Source organism: Alexandromys fortis, unplaced genomic scaffold, assembly GCF_014885135.2.
Source record: "Alexandromys fortis isolate MF-2015 unplaced genomic scaffold, M_Fortis_MF-2015_v1.1 scaffold_113, whole genome shotgun sequence".
Taxonomy (NCBI): Eukaryota; Metazoa; Chordata; class Mammalia; order Rodentia; family Cricetidae; genus Alexandromys; species Alexandromys fortis.
The window spans coordinates 5684961-5701656 of record NW_026067988.1 but is presented as its reverse complement, the minus strand read 5'-3'; the positions used below and the strand labels follow the sequence as shown (position 1 = coordinate 5701656).

Below are 16696 nucleotides of genomic sequence, written 5' to 3'. Positions count from 1 at the left end.
CAGTTTTTAAGACAACATACTTTTCATGATTACATATATAATAATACCTATGTATAATAACAAATACATGAATCCCAAAATGTATGACCCTGTTAGCAAGAACGGACTTCTAGAGAGAAATACCCAACCCCTACTTAACTTAGTCTCACCTATAGTTTTGTAACATAACCGGTGTATAATTCTGCTATAAGTGGTTTAAATATTTATTATAGCATTACATACTTTTCCTAGGAAATCAAAAGGATCTAAATTTAATTGAGTTTGTGCATTCATGTAGATGTGTGTATATTTATGTGTAAAACTTACAAGTGTCAGACAGAGAGTAATGCTTATGAGTTGTAGTTAATATTATCATAAACATTACCTTTGAATTTCATGAAAATTTATTATCATTTAGGTTAACATTATAGCTTGCTTTTTCCTTTCAAAATTGTTTGTAATAGTAATCTGCATTTTTATAGGTAAATTATAATTCATTTATATTGTCTATACTATTGAATTGATTCCATTAGTAGCATTTAAGTTGTTTCCAATGTCTGGCTATGATGAATATGGATATGGATACAAACAGTGTATACCCCAGCTACTGCTCAGATGTAAGAATTCTTTAATAGTGCTTGCCATTAACTGTTTCCTAAATTTGTTTATAAAATTATCGACAGCCAGTTCTTAAGTGAGGCCAATACAAACTGAAAACATACATTATGTATCAAAGTTTTATTTCTAAAATAAAAAGTCTTGAATAAAATAAAATGTTTTAAAATGCAAGATTGCTGGATAACATTGTTAATATTATTTCACATATTAAATATCATCACAAAAATATGCAAGCCACTCCCCTCCAAATAGAGGTGGACCTATAAACCGATAGACTAGAGCATCCCTGAACTTATTGGAAAATGTTAAAATGCTGTTAAATGGTACACCCAGATCCACTTCAACCTCTACTATACCCACAGCCTATGCAATGCGTGAATTGTCATCACAAGTCTTAACATTGCTAACATAAGTAGTTTCACACCATGTGTTAACTTACATTGTTCTGGCTACTATTTCATGCAAGGAGAATTTTATATTATTATAAAATCATTTGTATTTATGTCCTTTTCTGTAAATTGCTTTATAAAACAATAAAAAAACAAGTTTTGTCTAAAAAACTCATTAGTTCTCTAGAAATTTCGGATACCATGCCTTTATCAATTTTTACAAATATAATCCCAACAGTATTTACACTACTATTCATAAAGACTATTCCTAAAGTTTACATAGTCAAAGTCTTTTTCCTTCAATGATGGCCCCTTTAAGTCTTTAAGGTTTCCTTTGTACTTCAATGGAAGGCATTTTTGGAACTGTATGAGGTTTGCAGTTGTTTTTGATGCTTCAGTGTTAAGTCAGTGTTTGTGAACGGTTTGAGGAGGATATGTGTACTCTGTTTTAAGTTCTTCCTATGATCTTATTTATTACATTATCATTACATGCTCTAAAATTTTCTTCTCTTTAAATTTCTAATTTATGCCAATGAGACCAACAAATAAAACTGATAGAAAGACATTTATTGAGTTTGCTTTTATAGCAATAGGTAAATTATTTCAATAATAGCTCCAATTTGCTTTAGTAAACTGCATGTCCTTTAATGAAGGTTTGAGTACATTGCTACTTGTTTGCACACATAGCTACACCAGCCTTTTACTGAAGTGCTTAAAGCTTCTCATCTTTAGCATCTTTTTGTTTGACTGACCATTAACAAAGAGAACATTGGAAAACTTTCCTAGAATAATGCTAATTTCTGGATTTATCCACATGGTTTATCAATATTTTTGTTATCAGCAGTGGTAGCACATGCCTTTAATTGCAACTCTGAGAGGCAGAGCCAGATATGGTAGATCTCTGAGTTTTAGGCCAACCTGGTTGAGTGAGTTCCAGGACAACGCAGGCTACATGGAGAAAACCTGTCTTGAAACATGCCCCCACCAATTACATTATCACTTGGGGCTATCTAAGGCACATGTAACACTTGGATACTTCAGGTGAAGCACGCTTTACATCTTCATGAGGGAACATGTTTGCTATAAGTGTACTTGGTTATTAACACACCTTCTTTTTCCTTCACTATTTCCTTGCCTTACACTAACTGTTGTGTCACTTCAGACTTTTCTGTATCTCATGGCTCGAGGTCTTGAAAATCTAATGAACACAAGTTTTCTTTTGAAATTAATCCTTTAAACATTCCCGTGATTTTTATTCTTATCAGTTCTACCTTGCATTATTTTTATATGTTTATTTTATGATTTTTCATTCTGTATGTTTCTTGGTATAATTCTCCCCAACAATTTTGAATTTACACCTGATGCGTCTAATCTACAGGTTTTCTTAATGATTTTATAATACAGACAAAACATGCCCTGTGGTGGTTTGCAAAACAAAGTCTCCAAAAGGAGTGACACTATTAGAATCTGTGGCCGTGTTGGAGAAAGGGTGTGACTAGCAGTGGACTTCCTGTTGTCTGAAAGATGTGACGCTCTCAGCTACAGCACTACATCTGTCTGCATGCCGCCATGTTCCCCATCATGAAGATAATGGACTGAACCTTGAAAACTATAAGTGAGGGCCCTCAATTAAAGGTTTTCCCTGTAAGAGTTGCCGTGGACATGATATCTTTTCATAGCAATAGAAATCTAAGAAACTCCCTAAATTTAACTCATATCTTTACTTTCCTTCCGTTTCAACTACACAGCAGCTTTTAAATTCCAAATCTTTCTCTCAACTGATTACTGTTTACAGGTCTTTTTTACATAAAAGAACTTTTATCACATGTCTTTTTTTTACATTTGTTCTATGCCTTTTGGCTCATGAGCCTTTCTTTAAAAAATGCTTCTGCAAATACATCCTTTAGAAAACAACTGTACATTGTGGGTTAATCATGCTTTATAAATATGGTTTGGTGGGAAAAACTGCTATACTCACAAAGCTATGCTGTTTTATACTGTGTGTAACTCACCAGCTTTGAACATTACTTCCTGAAAGGTGAAATACTATCTGGCCTGTTAAGAAAAACCTTGCCAATATGTTTTTAAAGCTCCTTTTAAGAGGTTGTTGAGGCTGTGAAGATGACTCAGTGGCTAAAGCATTTGCCCTGCAAGTCTGGGCACCTGAGTCTCAGCTCCAGAAACCACATGAAAAAAGCAGGACACAGTTAGCATAGCCCAAGCACCTTTAATTCCAGTGCATTTTCTCGGTGACTGGGAAGCAAAGACAGGACAATCTTCTGAAGCTCGTGGTCCAGCTGGCCTGATGCATGCAAGCTCTGAACAGAACAGATCCTGTCTCAAACAAGCTAGCAGGCAAAAACTGAGAGCTAAGGCTGTTCTCTGAATGCCACATGCACAAGACTGCACTCAAATAATTCTTATTTTCCATTTCTTCATAAATAGCCTAACTTGGCCCGCTGTTAACATTAGAAGAATAACTATATTTTATCATCATATGAAGACACTTTCTACTGGCTTCCTCTGCTATGCCTAAAGAACTAATGGAATGATAACTTGTTCTTGGCTTTTACAAATCTTTGCTCTTGGTATCCTGTGCTTTCACTCACAGGATATTGTATGTGGTATGGATACCTGTGTGTGACTGCATGAGCCCATAGAGACCAACAGCACTGGATACCTCTGGAGTTGGAGTACTGGTAATCACCGCCTGCTCTAACTGGGTGCTGGGAACTGAATGAACATCCTCTGTAAGAGCAGTATGTACTCTTAAATCGCTTAACCATCTCTCCAGACTGGTTACAGGTTATTTTAAGTTTCATTTTATTTATTTTGGGTTACAGATAGTCTTTAAATTTTCTTGGTCTGGAAACACTGTAAGCAATGTTCTGACTGTTTACCGTCCTTCATTTATTCTCCTCAATCCATACTTTGTGGCTCCTGCTACAAAATGGGAAATACTGTCTAACCTCTTCCATGTTTCCCTCAACTGCACTATCTCCTTGGGTTGTCCCAGGAACACTTGCATTGAATATGCCTTTCTTCCCAGGTGGAGTACAACTCACTCTAGCTCATTGTGTGTTTAACCTTAACCTCCACACCTCCATTTCCACTAGTCTTGCCTTTTTAAGTGGTCATTTTCAGTCATCAAGTCTTTTGAAAATCTTTCTTCACATGGAGTCTTGCAGGGGTGTCTGTGTCTACCTTCTTATCTCCTGTCACACCACTACCCTCCTCCAGAGTTGTTTACTAGTTGCAACTGTGGTCTTAGTTTGCTGAGCTTAGTCCATAAGTCTTGGGTTGTTAAGTTATAATTGTCTTCTAGCACAGAGCTTTGAGCTGGCTTCTGTAAAGAATTGGGGACTGTTTTCCTAATCTGGATGAGAATAGTTTCCCTCCCTCTCATGCTTATTTTGAAAGCTTTATGTAATGTCCCTATTCCGTACAAGTCTTGGTCTCCAACTTCCCAGTCCAGGGTAACTCTGCTTTACCTCTTTCTCAATTCGTTTTGTCCTTGAATATTTCCTTAGCTTTCTAAGGCAACAGTAAATTTTTGAAAATGGCTCAGTGGATTACTGAGAAACCTTCATAAGAATATAAGAAAAGAAGAATATATGAGCCTTAAAGAATCTGGATGAGCCAGGCGGTGGTGGCGCACACCTTTAATCCCAGCACTTGGGAGGCAGAGGCAGGCGGATCTCTGTGAGTTCGAGACCAGCCTGGTCTACAGAGCTAGTGCCAGGACAGGCTCCAAAACCACAGAGCTAGTTCCAGGACAGGCTCCAAAACCACAGAGAAACCCTGTCTTGGAAAAAAAAAAAAAGAATCTGGATGATTTACTGTAGGACAGATCTTTCAGTCTTCACTAAACACCTGCCTGATAAGCCAAGCTCCCCACTGTCTAATACTCTGAAGCTGATAGCAGATCTTATTTTATTTTATAATGTTGCATCTCATCTAGATTAATGTAATTCTGTGTACCTTAGACATATGTTTCAGGTTCCACAATTAAATGAAGGTAACTGGATACTCATACAAAATTAATTCTAAAAAAGCATTCATGCACATTATTATGTGGAAAATTTATAATACAAAACGCCCCTGATAATAGAATAGATATGAAATTTGTCTATTTTTATAAATTACTTTAAAAATATCTGAGCTTTTGTCATATACTTGAATGATGGTATAATCTTATGATATGGGAATTTAAAGTCATATTCTTTTATTTAAATGGCTATCTGGCACTGAAGAGCTGTGTGTCACTGCCTCGGTTGCTTCTGTAAAAAGGATAAAATATGTGGACATTTCTGGAATTAAATACATTAATTCACATATTTGCCTATATCCCTTCCCTAGCGTATTGTAAGAGGAGGCCCACATAGTGTTAGCAAATATTGTTTTATTTTATCACTAATTTTAAATAGGATTTTCATGAGAGTATAATCATTCAAGTGTCTCAAGTGCATTTATTTAGCAAGGACTCATGAAGATCCATGTTTTAGCTTCTGTCAATAATCATACTTCTATCAAACATAATGGGAATGCCAATTTTCTTAGCTTCTATGAGAATGTAAGTGTTTCTATTCAGAGATGTTGGAATAGGATGCTATACTAAGTTGAATGGGAGTGAAGTGGAAGCATCCAGTGCCGCCTGGATGACTTGGCAGGGGAGGTGTCATGATGAATAAATATGGAAAGCAAGATGTAGTTCTCAGCCTCAAGTCTAGCCTTTATTCCTCTAAGGACTCAATTTACATATGTATGCACATTGTTTAATATTACCAAATCTAATGTGCTCAAGAATTTTATTTTGGAAAAGAGACTTAGTTTCCTTACCTATATTTTACTTAAATATGAAGCATTGTTTAAGCTGTTTTTGAAAGCTATCGATAATCTACAATTTGAGAGTAAATTTTAGAATGACTTTTAGTTGGGCAATGTTTAAGTTACAATCAAGAAATGCTTAATTTTAGATGAAAGCAACACACTACTTTGCATATAGATCAGTATTACAAAAATTAAATATAAAACCATAGTATTAAGTATAAGTAGCCATAGATACTGACTTGTAAAAAATATATTTCATTTCTGTGCAGACTATTTAAATAGCTCTATATATCCATCTCAATGTTTTTCAAGCTATTTTTATGCATTTTTAAATTTGTTTCAGAAAACGAGAGACATGTCCTTTTAAAAAGCTTAAAAAGCCTTGCCCTTTCAGTTTTGTTTCTTTCAACAAACATGTATACTCAACTCATGTAAGCCTGAAATAGATCTCTGTAATACAAGTTTCACTAAACTCAAGTTTTGTTTCCTAAGAATTCGCTTTTTGTCTCATGTCTCTAACTATATAGACTGAATTTATCTCCTGATTGCTAGGAATGGGTATTGTCAGAAGCAGGCTAATTTCCTCTATGTAAACAAACACAGTAATATGTAATATATTGCCAGTGATCGCCTTACTTAGGTATGTTTAGGACTCTTATTGACTCCTCGCGTGGCATAAATAGGACTGCTTTCTGCAAACTCATGATAGCTAGCTTCATCATCAGGAATGAACAGAAAACATTTTCTTTTGGAAACAAACAATATAAAAAGCATTTTGGTGCTCCTATAACATTCTCATAATGATTCAAGAAGGGAAATATTTCAGAAGCAAACCCACAGAATTTAGTAAAATTCAAAAGTAGGTGGTTCTAATTTTTCAATAAAATATTTTTCTTAATAACTAGAAAATTTCCACAAATGTACAAATAAAAAGTCTTAAATTGATTACTAAATAACTTCCATTTTGTAGAATTAATCATTGGCTTTATTCTAATATCACCATTGCTCATTTTACAATGCTACTTCTGAGGACAGGTGAACATAACACCCTGTGCTCTGGCAGGACCCACTCAGCATTTGAACTGAACATCAGCTGTTCCTTGCTGGTACACTATGATAATGGACAAACACCCCTGAGGTGAGAATTAAATAGCCCAATGGCTATGCGCTGCTCATGATTACCAATTCCCCTCAGGTTCCTCTCTTCTATAAAGTCAGCCTCTGAGAGGGAAGCAAAGCACTTCTTAGCCATGGGTAACATTGCTGATCCTTCAGCACTTTGCTACAGACTGTTTGGTCTGCAGGCTCTGAGTACAGTGGCTCTTTCACAAAGCATGATACGGTTTTAAGTTTCTTTCCAACATTATTTGATTCTCCACATTGTGGTTTTTTTTTTCCTTGAAGTGATATAATGATATTTTTACTTTTCAATCACAAGGTATAAGCACTGACAAACCAATGGATAGAATGGTATCCATGTAGTGCTAGAGAGGGCAAGTGACAGGGTAGCAGTTTGCTGAGTGAAGACCCTGTTTTAGGGAAAGAGGCAACGGACAACTCACAAGTCCCATGCGAAACTTGTTATGTTTAACACGTAGAAGGTAGCCTTTGGGGCACATCACATTTTCAATCCTCTCCTACTGCTTCGTATGTCTGTGTCTGAGGATGTGTATAAAGTGCAAGAGATGACTACATTTGATGTATGAACATAATGTTATTTTATGCATTTCTGTCTGCACTTTGCTGGTTTGTAAAGTAGTTTCCTAGCACATGGGATAGCATGTGCTAATATTATATATGCTGCTGTTATTGTATAAAAATAATACAGCAATTACTTTTTTTTCTGTTTCAGTGAACAAAATAACCAAGAGGTATCTACAAACTCCCAATCATTTAAAGATACAGAACCAGCCTTTCAAATATGAGTATTATCCCATGCAATGCAAAGTAGGGGTGAATCTTATCAAGAAAGAGAAAGCTCAAGTCAATTACATTGGGCATGTTTACACTTTGAAAAATTAAAAAAAATAATTATTAGGAAATGATCACAAATATTTTCAAAGTTGCAAAGTTAAAATTTTAAGCTTAAATAAACAGACACTAAAGGATGAGTAGATGGGCGAAAAAAACAGAATATTTTCTTCTATGTGGGAAGCCTTAGAGCTCCAAGTATGATCTCAGAATAACAAAGGTGCTAATGAAGACAGAAGCCCTATGTGAAAAGCCTCCAAATACAATGTTGAAATTGTAAGCCCACCAAAATATGCATTGGTTGAAAACGCTTTCTATTATAATTACAGAAGCTGGCTCAGCACCCCACCATAAGACTTGTACATGATATTTTTACCTCTGACAACATAAAACATATCAATCTACAAGCTTTAAGGGGCATTCAGGGCACATTAAGTGCTTTGCCCTCCTGCTACTGCCTAGCTGTTCACACAGCAGTCAGCACAAACAGCATTCAGAGCTGACAAGCATCAAATTTGTGTGATTTAAATGATTTGCCAGAACAGGTTGTGCTCTAGCTGTTCTCCTTGCCAAAATTATTTTTACAGCAATATATCTTCTCACTGGATGATAGAGTACTAGTAGATGCGATAAAAGTTACTCCCTTAGACTGAGGTTTAAGGAGAAAACCAAATTTCACTTGACCAACAGAAAGAGTAAGATTATAGGTGTTATTCTTGCTTTTGTATTTGTTCACTATACATAGACCAACTATATAGACCAAAAAACCAACTTAGTTAATGCTTGCAACAAAGATGAATGTCAAATCTTAATTGGAAGAAGTTAAAAAGTTAAGTAATAACCCATAGAAATAATCTAATGACAGCTAAACACAATCTGGATGTCTATTCTGCTCACAGTATTCTGTATGACAACACAAAAAGGGGGGAAGACACTTAAAATCCTGATATTGCCATGAAGAACAAGAAAGAAGATCACTGTAGTACTCTGTTATTTGCACACAGCTAGCTTGCTGTAAGGCTTTACATGCATTTACTCATTAACTCCACTACATGCAGTTACTGTTAGGTAACAAAAGCTCAGTAAGCTTGTTAGGTACTATCACTCAATAAATGGAGCCAGATGCTGGAGTCGGCTCAGCACTGCAGCTATCTTCCTATCTGTGAAACCATCAGTGAGAATTCAAAACTCAAGACAAATAACGTGGGTAAAGTGTATCAGGTAAAGAATTCATCAAGCACTTACACTGAAGAAACATTTCATCTCCTTGATTGTCACCACATACAATTCAGACAGGAGTTTGTACATATCTGGAGATAAAGGTTAGGAAGGAAGATAATGGTGTTTCTGTTTGTTCTTTTCTTCCCAATGTTGTGGACTTAGTCCTTGAATGTATTGGGCAACTAAGGCAAAAATCCAAATGGATATTATGGATTTAAAACATACTACAGAGTTTGGCATAGGTATAGAGTATAGGCATAAAGTATAGGTATGCCAAAAATTAAGAAAAAAAAAATAAAACACCTTCCTAACTTGAAATATTCAGTATCGTTAAGGCAAGGGCTGATTCTTGATGAATTCTAAATCCTAACTCCAAAGTGGAATTTCATCTGCTCAGGATCTCACACTTTATTAAGAAATGAAGGCTCAGTGCAGGGGCATCTCAGAGAATGACATTCATAAGCTCAGGAACCACTTGTGCTCAAAAGCTGCACAGGTCAAAATTCATTCCATATCAATTATCTGACACTGAAGAGTCAGAGGATTCTGAGTCCTTAAGTATGTTCGAAACACTAAACAACATACTTTTGAGCATCTATAATTTTGTTGAAACGTTTTATCTAAAAGGAGACACACAACAAAAGAACAGAAGAAAGCAGTAGAAATCGTTTTGAGTGAGATATTCAACAAAATACATAAGGCTTTAGAAGACTTCTGAGTCTGTAGAAAGAACTGAAGTGTGCTAATAATTTCAGGTAAGGAACGCTAAGAGCAAAAGTGTTCACTGCAAAGGAAGTACTGTTAGACCAAGGACAGCATTCAAGATAAAAGCCTGTAATTCAGACCAGGTGAGGAGAACCAGGGCACAGACCTCTCCTAGGATACTAAGTGGGGCTGGAGCACATGTTACACTTCAAGGCTACACTGACAAAGGCAGAGAAGAACATTAGGTTTAAATTCAAAGGCTAGCATGAATATGCTTTTGCTGTTGGCTAAGATAAAGAAGGATATGAGGTCACCAGCAGAATCCAAAAATATGTATAACACTCCGAATGGCTGAATGCAAACAACCCTTTCAGAAGCATGAGATCATCTACAAGTAACCGGGGCAGGAGAATCACTTGGTGGAAGCTTAATGCTTAGCAGACCATCAATTAGCAGACAGCTGACTGTTTGAGGTCAACAATTGTGGTTCAAGGGTCCCATGAAACAGAAAGGTAGCATAGAGACGCAAAGACTCACCACCAACCTACCACCCCAGCCAGGCTTCATGTTAACTGTCCTCAGATTTAAAAGAGAACATTTTATATTGATAGCAAAACAACCCTGAAAACATTTCAGTTGGAAAGGGTAAGTATAAGGAAATAAAGTATGCTGTGTGCTGGTACTCACTAGGTGTCCAGAAAGAAAAAGAAGAAGAGGAAGAGGAGGAGGAGGAGGAAGAGGAAGAGGAGGAAGAGAAAGAGAAGAAAAAAACAAAAACAAAACTCCTAAAGTCATTATATTCAACTTTCTTGTAAACTTAACAGCAGGGTGCTTTAAGCCACTAAAACTGTGGGATTTAGGAAGTGAATAGGCTCCAGCTAATAGAGGCCAGCTTGTTACCAAGTAAGATGGGTCCATTTTCAGGATAGAACTAACTCCCAAGATGTCCTCTGACCCCTACACATGTACCAAGGCACATGCCTCCCCTGCACCTGAGATATAAATAAAAAACAATTTTCAAAAATGTCTAAGTGTAGGAATGGCAAGTGGGCAAGTGCCAGTTCAAGTAGTCCCTATCAATCTCGAAGCCCTTTTCTAAAAGCCTGGGCTTCTCCACGTCTGTTTGCTCTACTGCCATGCTGTACCTTGCAGAATACTGAAGACTAAGAGAGACTTAGTGTGCCCATAAACCCATGTGGCACACAGGGTCTAGAGGAAAGCTAGTGCTCAACGACGGGTGTGTTTGGGGTTTCCTCCTGTTGATGACGGTAACGAAAATCAGGTTTGACAAAAGTTCACAGTTCCCTTCCTTAACCCTGCTTTCTGGAGAAGCTGGATGAGGACCTCTAAATTGACTGTTGTCCAGTGAGCACAGAGCCTTGTGGGAGAAAAGAACAGCAAGAAAGCCTCAGCTCTCATGTAAGTGGGGTAAGTTAAAGCACTGTCAGTGAACAGCTGCTCTTCACACAGGCTACACCATCTTGTAGTTTCCCCTCTTGTTCTAGATGGTTTGTGGCAGTAACTGGAGCAGATGTTGCCTCTTTAGCTACTGTAACAAAGCTCTTATGGTACAGAAGAATAAACTTGAAGAGTAATATCTAGATGACTTAGTAGCAACTGCAGTAGTACTTAGGCGACATGCTGAGTTGGTCAAAGATATACTTCAGAAATTCAACTACATCGCTTTTAATTGCTTCAGTTCAAAAGCAAAGATGATTTTTAAAATATAAACATTTCAGATAAATTTATTATAAATTAAATTACTATAAGTAATACTGGTCATGATTTTTACTTTGGGAGCCGAGGCAGATTTCAATTTAGTCCTACTTGATAGTGTTCTAGATGCCATACATTAAGTAGTACATGCAATTCAGATATATATAGTACAGAATCAGAAGCTAGGCAACCTAGGTCAGCATGCCAGCTCCTTGCTAGCTATATAATGAAGTGCCCATCAGATTTCTTGATGACGTTGTCTTCTCTTTAAAATGGGCACTGTGGTATTTACTACATCTGGTTGTGGTAAAGTCTAAATAAGTGAGGATGGAACCTGGCAAATGACTGACAATGAAAGCTTTAGTTGTTAAAGATGGCATCCACTGAACACCTGATTCCAACAATTTACCAGTTAGACACACGAGGGTGAACAAGACAGACCGGAATCTTGGGGAGGAAGGAAAGCCCGGGGAAGATGGGTGGAGGGGTGAGTGCAATGATGCAGCTAACTAAGAACAGAATGTGGTTCAGGTACTGAGCCTGGCAGATAGAGGGGCCTGAATCAGAGAAAGCACTCCATGGAAACCGGCCAGCTCAGCAGTAGGTCTGGACGAAGGACCTGGGATGATCCCTCTTCACATAATACAAAATAAACCTTGATCATTTATGTCCAGAATAGATGAATGTAGGTAAACAAAGAAATACTGATGTCAGTTGGAAACCAAGTCTACCTTTCTCAAACAGCAAAGATTTTAAGTTTACTTCTATTAAGCATAGTGCCACATGAATCATTAGATAATTGTAAATAATGTATCACACAAAGTCTTTTCTCCCCCCCCCACACACATGCACACACACACATACCCACACACATCATAATACAAAGTACATAATCAATAATAAAAACAATTTAAATTGAATTTTTGGAGAAAGAACGAACAGTGAATGATAGTAACTGTGCACGTTGTTTGCCTTTTAAATGGAGGGTTCATTAAAAGCACATCAAGTCATTTATAAGTGATTGTAACTGCCCAACAAAGTTAGCAATAAAGTTTTCCTGAGATGAAAAAGCCACTCTTTAAACCCAATCTTCTCTTTCTTTATACTTCAAAACTTTTTAATCCGCACAAACATTTCGTGAAATATAGAAACTACTTCCCCATTTATTAAGAATAACAGTTTTTCCTTGCTGTACTGTATCCCATGTCTCCCCAGGGAGGCAACAATACCTTCTCACTTTAATATGCGTGCGGTTTTTTTCCCCCATCTAATCAGCTAATACTTTTCAAAAGATCTTTTTAATACCTAAATGAAAGGATTCTACCTCAAAGACCTGACCTCCCTATTAAAGTGTCTGAAGCGAACGGCAGGAATGTAAAACCCACTCAAAGGGAAATCACAGGGAGCTTATTGTGCAATGCATTAAAAAAGGAGGGAGAAAAGCTTCACAGGAGCTGCATGAATTTGGTAAAATTATACCACAAAAATACAAATTCGTCTTAAGCATAAAGAAGCAAATTCATAGCCAAAAACTTATTATAGACGTGCTCTGTAATCAGCCAGGAGGGGGCCTTTGCAAAAACCATGAGGATTTGTCACTTTTTCAATCAAAATTTCTGATTACAGTTTCATGTTAAAAAAAAAAAAAGGGCCCCAAAGAGAACAAACCACATATTTTTCAACAGATCTGAAATTTGAAAAATTTGACGCTAACATACAACACCAGAAAAGGCAGGGTACATGGCAAAAAATAAGAACAGGATTAAATAACACAATAACAGAAAGAAGAGGCAAGAAAGTATTACAAGGACACTTTTCAGAAAACAAAAGAAAAAACTTTCCATACCATGAATGTAGTTCTGAAGTTATTCAAGTCATTAAAAAATTCTTCCACAGACACCTTTTTCGTGTCAACAGCATAGTAGCGCATCGCACTCTGGTGCAGCTGGGTCATGTTGCTTAGCAGTTTGGAGAGGTTCTCATACTGCTCTTTTGCACCGGTTACAAAGCTGTATATATTCTAGTTAAGGATTTCTGGAAGGTACAATGTGATGCTCTCTATAAGATAAAATGAATACATTTCTAGCTCCATATTTTTAATATTTAGTTACCATTAACACAGCTCCCAAACTCAGCATGGCTGTCAAACATTCTTCTCAGAATCTCTGTGGCATAGAACAAAAAACAAAACAAAGAACTGTAATTCAATTTCAAATAAACTTTGGTAAACAGCCAAATAAATATTTATATATTGAATATTTATCTTCCATAGTTTAGTTCCAGATTTTTTTCTTATTTACCATAATAGTAATCTATAACACTGTAAGAAAAGACTCTGGTTCAGCAGTTAGAAAGGAACATACTCAAATCTATGGGACACGATGAAAGCAGTGCTAAGAGGAAAGTTCATAGCACTAAGTGCCCACTTAAAGAAAACAGAGAAAGCATACATTGAGGACTTAATGGCACACCTGAAAGCTCTAGAAAAAAAAGAAGCAGACATGCCCAGGAGGAGTAGAACACTGGAAATAATAAAACTGAGGGCAGAAATCAACAAAATAGAAACACAGAAAACAGTCCAAAGAATCAATGAAACAAAAAGTTGGTTCTTGGAGAAAATCAACAAGATCGACAAATCCCTATCCAAACTAACTAAACAACAGAGAGAGAACACGCAAATAAATAAAATCAGAAATGAAAGGGGGGACATAACCACAGACACAGAGGAAATCCAGAAAATCATTAGATCTTACTATAAAAGCCTGTATGCCACAAAACTGGAAAATGCAAAAGAAATGGACATTTTTTTAGATAAGTACCATATACCAAAGCTAAACCAAGACCAGGTGAATGATCTAAATAGACCTATTAGTCACGAAGAACTAGAAACTGTTATCAAAAATCTCCCTTCCAAAAAAAGCCCAGGACCAGATGGGTTCAACGCAGAATTCTACCAGAACTTCCAAGAAGAGCTAATACCTATACTCCTTAACGTATTTCACAATATAGAAACAGAAAAGTCATTGCCAAATTCCTTTTATGAAGCTACAGTTACCCTGATACCAAAACCACACAAAGACCCAACCAAGAAAGAGAATTACAGGCCTATCTCACTCATGAATATCGACGCAAAAATTCTCAATAAAATACTGGCAAACCGAATTCAAGAACACATCAGAAAAATTATCCATTATGATCAAGTAGGCTTCATCCCAGAGATGCAGGGCTGGTTCAACATACGCAAATCTATCAATGTAATCCACCATATAAATAGACTGAAAGAAAAAAACCATATGATCATTTCATTAGATGCGGAAAAAGCATTCGACAAAATTCAACACCCCTTTATGATAAAGGTCTTGGAGAGAATAGGGATACAAGGGTCATACCTAAATATAATAAAAGCTATCTACAGCAAACCGACAGCTAACATTAAATTAAATGGAGAAAAACTCAAAGCCATCCCACTAAAATCAGGAACAAGACAAGGATGTCCACTCTCTCCATACCTCTTCAATATAGTGCTTGAAGTTCTAGCAATAGCAATAAGACAACATAAGGGGATCAAGGGGATTCGTATTGGAAAGGAAGAAGTTAAGCTTTCGTTATTTGCAGATGACATGATAGTATACATAAGCGACCCCAAAAATTCTACCAAAGAACTCCTACAGCTGATAAACACCTTTAGTAGCGTGGCTGGATACAAGATCAACTCCAAAAAATCAGTTGCCTTCCTATACACTAAGGATAAGGAAACAGAGAGGGAAATCACAGAAGCATCACCTTTCACGATAGCCACAAAGAGCATAAAATATCTTGGGGTAACCCTGACCAAGGAAGTGAAAGATCTATTTGACAAGAACTTCAAGTCTTTGAAGAAAGAAATAGAGGAGGACACCAGAAAATGGAAGGACCTCCCTTGCTCTTGGATTGGGAGGATCAACATAGTAAAAATGGCAATTCTACCAAAAGCAATCTATAGATTCAATGCAATCCCCATCAAAATCCCATCAAAATTCTTCACAGATCTGGAGAAGACAATAATCAACTTTATATGGAAAAACAAAAAACCCAGGATAGCCAAAACAATCTTATACAATAAAGGAACGTCTGGAGGCATTACCATCCCTGACTTCAAACTCTATTACAGAGCTACAGTATTGAAAACAGCTTGGTATTGGCATAAAAACAGAGAAGTCGACCAATGGAATCGAATAGAAGACCCTGACTTTAACCCACAAACATATGAACACCTGATTTTCGATAAAGGAGCTAAAAGTATACAATGGAAAAAAGAGAGCATCTTCAACAAATTGTGCTGGCAAAACTGGATGTCAATCTGTAGAAGAATGAAAATAGACCCATATCTATCACCATGCACAAAACTCAAGTCCAAGTGGGTGAAAGACCTCAATATCAGTCCAAACACACTGAACCTGATTGAAGAGAAAGTGGGAAGTACTCTACAACACGTGGGCACAGGAGACCACTTCCTACGTATAACCCCAGCAGCACAGACAGTAAGGGCCTCATTGAATAAATGGGACCTCCTGAGACTGAGAAGCTTCTGTAAAGCAAAGGACACTGTTGCTAAGACAGAAAGGCAACCCACTGACTGGGAGAAGATCTTCACCAACCCCACAACTGACAAAGGTCTGATCTCCAAAATATATAAAGAACTCAAGAAACTAGACCGTAAAAGGCTAATCAACCCAATTATAAAATGGGGCACTGAGTTGAACAGAGATCTCTCAACAGAAGAAGTTCAAATGGCCAAAAGACACCTAAGGTCATGCTCAACTTCCTTAGCGATCAGGGAAATGCAAATCAAGACAACTTTAAGATACCATCTTACACCTGTCAGAATGGCGAAAATCAAAAACACCAATGATAGCCTTTGCTGGAGAGGTTGTGGAGAAAGGGGTACACTCATCCATTGCTGGTGGGAATGCAAACTTGTGCAACCACTCTGGAAAGCAGTGTGGAGGTTTCTCAGGAAATTTGGGATCAACCTACCCATGGACCCAGCAATACCACTCTTGGGAATATACCCAAGAGAGGCCTTATCACACAACAAAAGTATATGCTCTACTATGTTTATAGCAGCATTGTTTGTAATAGCCAGAACCTGGAAACAACCTAGATGCCCTTCAATTGAAGAATGGATGAAGAAAGTATGGAATATATACATATTAGAGTACTACTCAGCAGTAAAAAACAAGGACTTCTTGAAGTTTGCAGGCAAATGGATGGAAATAGAAAACACC

The 16696-nt window shown here is 37.0% G+C and overlaps 1 protein-coding gene across 1 annotated transcript in view; it reads right to left on the bottom strand.

Moving 5' to 3' along the window:
• The window catches only part of Diaph3 (diaphanous related formin 3), a 444266-nt gene that overhangs the window by 150092 nt on the left and 277478 nt on the right, over window positions 1–16696 (bottom strand). Inside the window, exon 23 of the mRNA XM_050159516.1 lies at window positions 13276–13441. Coding sequence (XP_050015473.1) covers window positions 13276–13441 — 166 coding nt within the window. The remainder of the gene's footprint in view (window positions 1–13275; window positions 13442–16696) is intronic.